Below are 12,197 nucleotides of genomic sequence, written 5' to 3' on the forward strand. Positions count from 1 at the left end.
TACAATCTAGGAGTGGAGACAGACACTAAAATAAATTACAGGTTGCGGGGAGCAACAGAGTTTAAAGATATGTTCATAACGCTCTATGGGGCAAGGAAGTGATTCCCTAAAAACTTAGGGAGTGAGGAACCAAGTACATTACGAAGGGAAGTAGGGTGGAAAGATGAGAGATGTGGAGGAAGGCCTCCTGGAGAGGATGTGATTTAAGTATGGCTTTGAACATGGAGAGGGTAGTGGCTGACCAGATAGGAAGGGAGAGGGTCTGGATCCTTTAAGCACTCGTTATTTACCTCACCCTCATCCTTGTGGCACTTTCATACATACCCATAATTTATTTTAATGTCAGTCCCCCCCTCTAGACTGTAAGGCTCTTTTTGGGCAGGGAACAGGCCTACTAACTCTGTTGTATTTTACCCACCCAAGTTCTTAGTACAGAGTTCCACACTCATTCATTGATTCATTGATTCATTGATTCATTGATTCATTCATTCATTGATTCATTCATTCATTCATTCGGATTTATTAAGGGCTTACTGTGTGCAGAGCACTGTACTAAGTGCTTGGGAAAGTACAATACAACAATAAACAGTGACAGTCCCTGCCCACAATGAGCTCACAGTCTGGAGAGGGGGAGACAGGCATCAATACTAATAAACAGACATCAATACAAATAAATAAAATTGCAGTTATATACATAAGTGCTGGAAAGGGGGGAGGAGCAAAGGGAGCAAGTCAGGGTGACGCAGAAGCAAATGGAAGATGAGGAAAAGCGGGCCTTAGTTTGGGAAAACCTCTTGGAGGAGATGTGCCTTCAATAAGGCTTTGAAGGAGGGGAGACTCGTCTGGTTGATTTGAGGAGGGAGGATATTCCAGGCCAGAGGCAGGACGTGGGCCAGAGGCAGGACGTGGGCCAGAGGCAGGACGTGGGCCAGAGGTTGGCAGCGAGACAGGCGAGACTGAGGCACCGTGAGAAGGTTAGCACCAGGGGAGCGGAGTGTGTGGGCTGGGTTATAGAAGGAGAGAAACGAGGTAAGGTAAGAGGAGGCTAAGTGATAGAGTGCCTTAAAGCCAATGGTGAGGAGGTTTTGTTTGATACTGAGGTGGACAACAACTGGAAATTTTTGAGGAGGGGCGTGACGTGTCCTGAACATTTATGAAGAAAGAAGGTCCAGGCATCAGAGTGAAGTATAGAATGGAGTGGGGAGAAGCAGGAGGCTGGGAGGCCAGCAAGGAGGCTGATGCAGTAATCTAGGTGGGATATGATGTGTGATTGTATTAATATGCTAGCATTTTGGATGGAGAGGAAAGGGTGGATTTTAGCAATGTTGGGACCTAGGGTGGGACCGACAGGATTTGGTGACAGATATTGGATATTTGGGTTGAAAGAGAGAGAGGAGTCAAGGATAACACCAAGATTACAGGCTTGTGAAATGGGAAGGATGATGGTGCCATCTATGGTGCAGGAAAGTCAGGGAGATGACAGAGTTTGGGTGTCATTACTCAGCAAGTGCACAATAAACACCATTGATGGATTGAAATACCATCGAGAAGGCCTAGTCAACTACTCTCCTCCTCCTTTACCTCTATCTCTGTCCAACATCCCTGATCATTCCCTGATAGGGCACAGGCCTGGGATTCAGAAAGTCAAGGCTTCTAATTCCAGCTCTGCCACTTCAGCTATGTGACCTTAGGCAAATCACTTGACTTCTCTGTGACTCAGTTACCTCATCTGTAAAATGGGGATTGAGACTGTGAGCCCCACTTGGGACAGGTACTTTGTCCAACCCGCTTTGCTGCCCCAGTGCTTAGTACATTGCCTTTCACTTAGTAAGTGTTTAACAAATACAATTATTATTATTACTATTATCATTATCATTGTTGTCATTATTATAAGGGATCTTTCTTTTTCTGTTTGGAAGGAGCTCAGCCCCTAGAACAGAGGGTTGTAACGCCTAGCAGAAGGAGTGCTCCTTGCTTATCCCACTGCTCCCAGGCTGGCATGACCAGCTGAGGCTCCTCATCCCGGAAAACCTTCCGAGGTTGACCGAGCTCACCCAACAGGGTTTGCAGAAGAGCGACCACAGAGCCCGCAGCAGGTAGCTTGCTGTCTCCATTCCCAGCTCTCCCGGCCACCTGTTAGGCCGATGGTTCCGGGACAGATTCGCAATCCAGACCAGAGTGACTCTGGCTTGCCCCCGTTGCATGCGGTGATCTCCACACGCCCTCCGGGAAGGGTGAGCTTAGGACCGGGCACTTGGCGGCCCAATCCAAGGTATTCCTGCAGATACTGGGCCTTGGCTGAAAAGAAGGAGCCTGGCTGCGGCCAAGATGATTTCACGGCCAAGTCACCCTCGGCACAGAAACACTCGGTTACCGGCTGGGGGAGCGAGCGCCATCTGATGAAGCCAATTCCCTTTCCAGTCAGATCCGGCTTCCGCGACCTGGAGTGAAATACGGTAGCCAGTCTGGGAGTGCCCACCTGACAGAGATCCTACCTGGGGCACGTTCGCTGGAGTCTGCTTTGATTAGGGGAGGGTTCACGGCTGCGAGCTGAGCCACCCGGCCTCGGCAGGCTCGGCACCGCTGGGGAAGCCCAGGACTGTGGCTTTAATCTCAGCCCGGGTTGTTGGGTGGATCCAGCCTGCCGCTCCCCGGCACCAGGTACGGCGCTTTGAAATGGCTGGATGAAAAGTTTCTCTGTAAGTGCAGATTTTATTGAAACTATTCAGTGGGAAGAAAGCAAAATATTTGGGCTTTTAGGCTACAACTTTATGACTCACCCTGGGTTGAGGGGTATGTTTAAACTCTGAGAAATATGTGGAATGTAAAAACAGACTGAATTTCCGTTTTCCACGCTCAGCTTCTTTCTGATTCACCTCCACAATGGAGCTTTGTGAGGCAAAGTGGCTCCCGGCTGACAACCTCGATTCACCGGGTCCTCGCGGGGCTAAGAGGCCTGACCATTTCATGAGGGACACTGTAATAAGCAAAGAAAGAGGAAAGGCTATGGCCATGGTCTGGGCAGGAACTACAGTCCCTCTGGCCTTCTCTATCTCATGCAAAGAAGGGCACTGTGATGCTCACTAAGTCTCTGCTCAGGGAATGAAGCAACAAGGCCTAGTGGATAGAGGATGGGCCTGGGAGTCCGAAGGCCGGTTCGACATTCACAACATCGCTAAAATCTGTCCTTTCGTCTCCATCCAAACTGCTAACACATTAATCCCGCTTTGATTACTCTACCAGCCTCCTCGCTCACCTCCCTGCCTCCTGTCTCTCCTCACTCCAGTCCACACTTCACTCTGCTGCCTGGATCATTTTTCTACAGAAACGTTCAGTCCATGTTTCCCCATTCCTCAAGAAACTCCAGTGGTTGCCCATCTACTTCTGCATCAAACAGAAACTCCTTACCATCAGCATTAAAACACTCAATCACTTTGCCCCACTACTCCCCTATTATGATATAGTCGGCACACTTTGCTCTTCTAATGGCAACCTTTTCATTGTACCTTGATCTCATCTATCTTGCTGCAAGACTTTTTGTCCACGTCCTGCCTCTGGACTGGAACTCCATCCCTCGTCACTTTTGACAGACAATTATATTCCCCTCCTTCAAAGCCTTATTGAAGGCACATCTCGTCCAAGAGGCTTTCTCTGACTAACCCCTCCTTTCCTCTTCTCCCACTCTCTTCTGTATCACCTTGGCTCACTCCCTTTATTCATCCCTTCTTCTAGCCCCAAAACACTTATGCACAGATCTGTATTTCCATTTTTTTATATTAATGCCTGTCTCCGCCTCTAATAATAATAATAATAATAATAATGTTGGTATTTGTTAAGCGCTTACTATGTGCCGAGCACTGTTCTAAGCGCTAGGGTAGATACAGGGTAATCAGGTTGTCCCATGTGAGGCTCACAGTTAATCCCCATTTTACAGATGAGGTAACTGAGGCACAGAGAAGTTAAGTGACTTGCCCACAGTCACACAGCTGACAAGTGGCAGAGCTGGGATTCGAACTCATGACCTCTGACTCCCAAGCCTGTGCTCTTTCCACTGAGCCACGCTGCTTCTCACTGCAAGTTCACTGTGGCAGGGAATGTTACAGATATATTGCTATATTGTACCCTCCCAAGCACTTATAATAGTGCTCTGCATTCAGTAAGTGCTCAATAAATACGATTAACAGACTGACTGACTTGGGTTCTAATTCCGGCTCCATTATTTGTCTGCGATATGACCTTGGGCAAATCACTTCACTTTTCTTTACCTCAGTTACCTCATCTGTAAAATGGGGATTAAGACTGTGAGCCCCATGTGGGACAGGGACTGTACCTGATTACCATGTACCTATCCCAGTGCTTAGTACAGTGCCTGGCACATAGTAAATGCTTAAATAGCACAATTATTATTATTACTATTCAAGTGCAGCATTAGCTAATAATAATGATCATCATAATAATAGTGTTAATATAATTACTACTACTAATAATGATGATCATAATGATAATTGTGGTCATTGTTAAGCATTTAGTATGCACCAACCACTCAACTAAGCACAGGGATAGAAGCAATTCAGCCCCATCTGGGTCTCTCAGTCTAAGGAGGAGGGGTAACAGATGAGGAAACTGAGGCACATAGAAGTTAATTAACTTGCCCCGGCGGTGGAGCCAGGATTGGAACTCACAGTCCTGTGCTCTTTCCACTAGATTATGCTGCTTCTCCAGGCTACTAAGCCAAGTCAAATTTCCAAAGCCAACCTCAGGCATTCAGGCGAACCTGAAGTGGGATCAAAAAGGCCAACCTCACCTCCTTCACTCCCTCTCATCATGAGGCCAACCCATCATGCTGTGCCAACAGGCAATAGAGCATAGGCCTGGTAGTCACACGGATCTGGGTTCTAATCCAGGCTCAGCCACCTGTCTGCTGTGTGACCTTGGACAAGTCACTTTACTTCTAGGAACCTCAGTTACCTCATCTGTAAAATGGGGATTAAGATCGTGTGCCCCACGTGAGACAGGGATTGTGCCCACCCTGATTAGCTTGTATCTACCCCAGGGCTTGCAACAGTGCTTAACATATAGTAAGTGCTTAACAAATACAATTGTTTTCATTATTACTATTGTTATTACCATATGCAATCTATCACCACGGCATCTGCATCCTATTATTATTACATAATTCGCAACGTGGCATCGAATACAACATTTAACGAAAGCACATCTCCATCACCACAGCCCTCCCAGCCCCACTGCTGTCTCTCGACCCTGCACCCTGAGCATCACAGCTCTGAAACTCCGATTAGCGCCCTCCTATTAGATGACATCACATCCATCCCCCAGCCATCTCTGAGAAGGGCAGCAGTCCAGGAGGTGGAGAGAAGCCATGTGGCCACCATGGTTCAGAGGAGCCTGGATGCTACCATCTTTGGGAGGCCTTTCACAACAGCTTCCCACAACATAAAGGCCTGAGGCAACAGCTTCCTTCTCTTACCATTTGAATCTGGTCCTGTCCTGTAAAAATCCACTCCTCTACCTTTAGGAATTATTTCCACTACTGGACTGTGAATAGGTCTCTCTCTCTCTTTCCCTCCCCCTCTTTCCAGGATAAACATTTTCTGTCAGTGGACACAGTTCTGTTTCACTTTCCAATCTATGTTTGAAGCTGATATCATGGCAAGCCACTTCCCCACCTTCCCTGTGACCCTTAAGGAATCAGTCAATCAATGATATACACTGAGCTCTTAGCTCTTACTAAGAGCAGAACACCGTACTAAGTATTTAACACCATCCTGAAATCAAGTGTATTTGAGCAGCGCCACAGTGTTCGAACTTTTCTTTCATCTGAAAGAATCGGTCGCTCAAGTCAGGCATGACCCTGCCCTTGGGCCCGGAGGAAGACAAGCAGTGTCGTCTGGTGGATAAAGCCTGGGTCTGGGAGACAGAGAATCTGGGTTCCAATTCCAGCTCCACCTCTTGTCTGCTTTGTGACCTTAGACAAGTCACTTCACTTCTCTGTGCCTCAGTTACCTCATCTGTAAAATGAGGATTAAGACTGTGAGCTCCACGAGAGACATGGAATGTGTCCAACTATATTAGTTTGCATCTACCACAGTGTTTAGTACAGTGCCTGGGATGAAACTGGTTCTTAATAAATGTATTAAAAAAAATGATAAAGAACTTGACCAAAGACATGCGATCCTATGAGGGAAGAGAGAGTTATTCTGGCCTTTCGGGGTACTGAAAGATACAGAGTGGTTGCCCCGGTCTTTCTGGAGCCTTCCTTCAGATACATCGGATTAATCAATCAGTGTTATATACTGAGCATTTACTGTGTACAGATGACCATATTAAGCCCTTAAAAGGGGACAATACAATAGAGCGGATTGACCTGATCTCTACCCACAATGAGTTTACAGTCTAGGGGCTCAGGCACCCTGCAAAGAGTTTGGAAGCAGCGTGGCTCAGTGGAAAGAGCCTGGGCTTCAGAGTCAGAGGTCATGAGTTCGACTCCCGGCTCTGCCAATTGTCAGCTGTGTGAATGTGGGCAAGTCACTTAACTTCTCTGTGCCTCAGTTACCTCATCTGTAAAATGGGGATTAACTGTGAGCCTCACGTGGGACAATCTGATTACCCTGTATCTACCCCAGCGCTTAGAACAGTGCTCTGCACATAGTAAGTGCTTAATACCAACATTATTATTCTGCTCATGCCTGTCCTCCCTCTGAAAAGCAGTACTGAAAAAAAATGGTATTTGTTAAGCACTTACTATGTGCCAGACACTGTACTATGTGCTGGGGTAGATACAAGATAATAGGGGGTTGGACGCAGCTACTGTCCCACTTAGGGCTCCCAGTCTTAATCCTCATTTTATAAATGTGGGAACTGAGGAAAAGAGAAGTTAAGTGACTTGTCCAAGGTCACACATCAGACAAGTGGCAGAGTTGGGATCAGAATCTTCTGACTCCCAGGCCTGTGCTCTATCCACTAGGCCATGCTGCTTTCCAGGTTGGAGTTCCCAGGCTAATCAGGTTAGACACCCTCCATATCCCACATGGTGCTCACAGCATTATTCCTCACTTTACAGAAGAGGTAACCGGGCCCCAGAGAAGTTAACTTACTTTCCCAAAGGCACACAGCAGACAGACAGCAGAGCCAGGGTGAGAACCCAGGTCCATCTGACTCCAAAGTTCATGCTCTATCCATTAGGCCATGCTGTTTTCCTTAACTATGAGTCCCATGTCAGATTATTCCTCGTTCCACGACTACTCCTTTAGGTGAACCTACGCAAGAGCACGAACTTCCATTTGTCCGTGAAATGGGGAGGAGACGAAGGGCTGAGGAGACAGAGCAGTGACTTATGAAGATTGGTGACTCACTGTCTGTTGAGTGCTCTGAGATCACTGGAGAAATCCTGAGGATTATCACGCTATTAGCAATTCAGCAGGATTGACCTTTTCCATACTGTTTATAAGCAGCAAACATAGTTTATTAATAGCTGTACTGTTTACATCTCCCTATTGGTTGATTGCTTCTCAGAACAGTACCAAGATTTATTTTTTCCAAAGGGACTCCACAAGCGAGTCAAGAAAAGTAAGCCCAGACTAGAGGAGGAGAAGACACCATTTGACCACTGTAAATCTCCCCAGACTGATGATGCTATGAGGGTCTGAAAGTAGAAGATGAATATGCATTTTCCCAAGAAGGTCAGGAAATCAAAACTATCCAGTGGGAAAGATGTTGGCTTATAAGGCAGACCTTTCAACTAATAATAATAATAACTGTGGTATTTGGGAAGTGCTCACTATGTGCCAAGCACTGTGCTAAGTGCTGAGGTAGATACAAGATAATGACGTTCCATGTGGGGTTCACAGCCTAAATAGGAGGGAGAATGGGCACTGAATCCTCATTTTGCAGATGAGGGAACTGAGGCACAGAGAAGTGCAGTGACTTGCCTAAGGTCACAGAGAAGGCAAGCGTCGGACCTGGGATGTGAACCCACGTCCTCTGACTCCCAGGCCCGGGCTTTGTCTACTAGGTCTCTCTTGTCCTCAACCAACCTGGTAGATCTTCCTAGGGCCTCCTACCACCCTTTCAAAGTTAATGTTCATTCAGTAGTATTTATTGAGCGCTTACTCTGTGCAGAGCACTGTACTAAGCGCTTGGAATGTACAAATCGGCAACAGATAGAGACAGTCCCTGCCCTTTGACAGGCTTACAGTCTAATCGGGCGAGACAGACAAGAACAATGGCAATAAATAGAGTCAAGGGGAAAAACATCTCATAAAAACAATGGCAAATAGAATCAGGGTGATGTACATCTCATTAAACAAGATAAATAGGGTGATGAAGATATACACAGAAGAACAGACGAGTACAGTACAGTGCTGAGGGGGTGCGACGGGAGAGGGGGAGGAGGAGAGGAAAAGGGGGGAGAAGAGGGTTTAGCTGCGGAGAGGTGAAGGGGGGGGTAGAGGGAGCAGAGGGAAAAAGGGGGGAGCTCAGTCTTGGAAGGCCTCTTGGAGGAGGTAAGCTTTAATGTCTGAAGCCCCGCTAAGAAGTTCTGAGACTCCTGGCTCCAACCTCAGTTATGTGAGTTCCTTTGGACTCCCTGAATTCATCTGTTCATTGGAAAATGTGTCTGGCTAAAAGAGCAGAAGAACTATTCCACAGCATTCGAGAACACCCAAATACCACCAGCAATTCCTGCTGTGGGATGGGCAGCGAAGCAGTATGCTCTAGTAGAATGCATACAGGCCTGAGAGTCAGAGGATCTCAGTTCTCATCCCAGCTCAACTGCTCGTCTGCTGTGTGCGACTTTGGGCAAGTCACTTTAACTTCTCTGGCCCTGTTTCCTCAACTATAAAATGGGAATTCAATACCAGTTGTCCCTCCCCCTTAGACTGTGATCCCTGTGTGGGACGGGAACTGAGTCCGGCATGATTATCTTGTATCTAGCCCAGTACTTAATACAGTGCTTAACAAATACCCAAACGATGTTTATAGTTTCTTATTAGACAGGATGAGTTGATTTGACTGGCTGATCCTAGTTGGATTTCTCCAGGATTCCCTGTTGCTCTCTGTCTCAATTTTTCCCTTTATGAAAATAGTAGTAACAAGTGTTTCCAATCTCAGAGGGTGGCTGTGAAAAACTAACAAAGCGGTCTGAAAATTGTAGAAAATACACTTGAGGCAAGCGATGAAAAACTCTAATAACAATTACAGGAATGTTCCAGGCTCTTGCTTAGCTAAGTAATGGACTAGAGTTTGTCTCCTTTCCTCCCTCAATCCTCCCTCCCTTCTCCCCTCTCTCCCTCCTCCCTTCCCTCCCTCCCAAGTCCCCTTCTTATGGCTCGGATTCCACCTGAAGCCCCGTGGCGTGTGTTACTTACCATCCACTGGGTTGAGGTAATCGTGGAGGTGGGTGGAGCCAGCTGCTCCTCCGCCTTGAACAAGGAGGTCACTGTAAGTGCCCGGGTGGCTGGCCATGAGTGTCATCTGGTGATAGTAGTCGGCAGGGTTGGCTCCTGGAGGGGGAGGAGGCAATCCAAACAGTCCCCTCTCCTTGAGGTGCTCATGAGCCACTGCAGGAGAGGTGGCGAGAGCGAGAGCAGTGGAGAGAATGAGCCAAGAGGAGAGAAATATAGTGAGAGAGAGACAGGGAGAGGATAGGAGCATGCACGCAAGAAGGGGAGAGCAAGAGAGAAAAGAAACGAAAGAGCTAAGGTGAACTTTTTCGGAGTGGGGAGAAAGGCAGAAACAAGCCGAGCCGAGCCGAGTCGTTCTTTCCTCCGTCCCCCCCAGCGCATGCTGCCTCTCCGCTCTCCACATTGAGCCAGTTTGGTTTCATGCTGACGTGAGTTTGGGGCGTGTTTTTGTGGATAAAGGACACCAGGCCTGGGCCTCTACATTCCTACATTTCCTCAAATTTATAAACAGTCTCTCGTCCATTCCCCCTTCTCCTCCTCCCTCTATACTATGTCGATTTTTCTCAGTTGAACGGGAGTGGAGTGAGGGGAGACGGTAGAACCCGGTCGTCAGATTAATATTCAGACTATTTATGGAAAAATGCCCCCCATCCCCACCGGGCCACCCCCAGATAGTTTTTAAAGGAGCAGCAGAAAGCAGAGAAAGCCAGCTCAGTCAAAGGGAGCTGGGGACGGAAAGTGAAGCGGCGAGCTCATGCACAAAATTAGGTTCAGTGTCTGGCTGGAAAAATCCACTCTGGCTGCCAAAGCCCATTACTGCCACTTTCCTCCCGGCGGCAATTTTTCAAACCTGCCGCCCCACAACCTCTGACTTCCCTGGGGCCCTCAGAGAGAAACTGTCCCCCTCCTTCTGGGACTGAGCAAAGGAGCTGGTATCAAAGCATGCTTCGGGGTAGGCACTGAGAGCAGAGCCCAGTGGGAGGAAAGAGGACTAAGAAACATCAGATTACAATAGCTCTGCAGTGGGCAGGAGAGGTGCAACTTGAGCCAAGCCCATTCCGTCAGGGGCTAGTCTCCTAGCCTGACAGACAGACTCCTCCCTTCCCACAAGACTTTCCTCAGCCAAAATTCTGCCTCCTTCATCTTTTCCCACCTCCTTCAAAACCCCATTCAGCTCCTCTCCTTACCAGGCTCAGAACAAAAGCTGGACCCGCATCCTGTTTCTCGATCCAAACCGTTCCCGTGGAAATCCAATGGAATGGGATGGAAAAAGGTCACACAAAATTGATCAGAGACCCAGTGGGCCATCTGCCTGATTGTCACTAGGTTCACTCCACTGCCTGATTCCTTTTGGGACCCGAACATGAGTTAATCTTTAAAAGTCTCCATTGAATCGAGCCCCCAGTTCCGCAAGCAAATCACTCCAATTACTGCTAGGAAGACAGAATGTTTTGCCAAGCATTTCCCTTCTTTTTTCCTTAAATGAGAAGCAGCAAGGCCTAGTGGTAAGAGCATAGGTCTGGGATTCAGAAGGACCTGGGTTCCAATCCTGGCTCCACCACTTGTCTGCTGTGTGACTTTGGCACCTAGTCAGCTCCTCTAGACTGTAAGCTCCTTTTGGATAAGGAATGTGTCTGTTCATTGTTATACTCCCTCCTAAGGGCTTAGTACAATGCTCCACACACAGTAAGCCCTCAATAATATGACTGACTGACTTCTCTGTGCCTCAGTTACCTCCTCTGCAAAATGAGGATTAAGACTGTGAACCCCACGTGGGATGTGGTCTGTGTACCACCCTATTAGCTTGTATCTACCCCAGTGGTTGATATAGTGCCTGACGTAGTAAGCGCTTAACAAATACAATAAAATATTTTTTGAAATGTGGGATTGTGCCTTAGAGATTGATAACCTAGGAGAGGCCCATAGGGAATGTGTTTGTGTTATTCTGTACTATCCCAAGTCCTTAGTATAGTGCTCTGCACACAGTAAGTGTTCAGTAAATACAACTGAATGAAGAAGCAGGATTTGGCTCAATCCAGAGTCCACACTACCCTTTCCCTCTCTGCCACCTTGTGTTTGTGTTTGTGTTATACTGTACTATCCCAAGTGCTTAGTACAGTGCTCTGCACACAGTAAGTGTTCAGTAAATACAATTGAATGAAGAAGCAGGATTTGGTTCAATCCAGAGTCCACACTACCCCTTCCCTCTCTGCCACCTGAATCAGTCTGCAAGGCTCAGTGAGGCCTTTTGCTAGACTGCACCTAGGTAGACTGTAAACTCCTTGAGGAGAAGGATCCTTTCTCTCACCTCTGTATCTTGTACTCTCCCAAGCACTTAATATGGTGTTCTGAAACATTTAAATAAACACAACTAATCGACCGTTATGGGTCTTACTCAGAATACTAGGGACACATAGGCTCTCTACACGGTCCAGTCCCCTGCTCCCCCACCCCCCTTAAATGTATCAGGAGGGTGAACATTTTTCTCATTCTTAAAATCTCCCCAGAAGATTGCACAGCATTAATCGTTTGTCATTTTTTAAAACGGCATTTTTAAAGCACTTACTACATGCCTTGCACTGTGCTAAGCACTTGGAGGGATACAAGATAATCAGGTGGGACACAATTCATGTTCCACCATATACTAATAGTCCTATTCTCCATTTTATAGATGAGGAAAGTGGGGCACGGAGAAGTGAAGTGACTTGCCCAAATTCCCACAGTGGGCAAATGGCAGAACCAGGATTAGAGCCCAGGTCCTCTAAGTCCCACTCT

General features: G+C 47.3%; 1 protein-coding gene across 2 annotated transcripts in view; it reads right to left on the bottom strand.

Annotated features, from left to right (window-relative positions):
- Positions 1-12,197, bottom strand: part of GLI2 (GLI family zinc finger 2) — a 136,126-nt gene that overhangs the window by 72,895 nt on the left and 51,034 nt on the right. For both annotated transcript variants that reach the window (XM_039913424.1, XM_029074521.2), the window contains exon 3: positions 9,387-9,578. In XM_039913424.1, the coding sequence (XP_039769358.1) occupies positions 9,387-9,578 (192 nt within the window). The remainder of the gene's footprint in view (positions 1-9,386; positions 9,579-12,197) is intronic.

The sequence above is a fragment of the Ornithorhynchus anatinus genome, chromosome 1 (genome assembly GCF_004115215.2).
Source record: "Ornithorhynchus anatinus isolate Pmale09 chromosome 1, mOrnAna1.pri.v4, whole genome shotgun sequence".
In the NCBI taxonomy this organism is placed as follows: Eukaryota; Metazoa; Chordata; class Mammalia; order Monotremata; family Ornithorhynchidae; genus Ornithorhynchus; species Ornithorhynchus anatinus.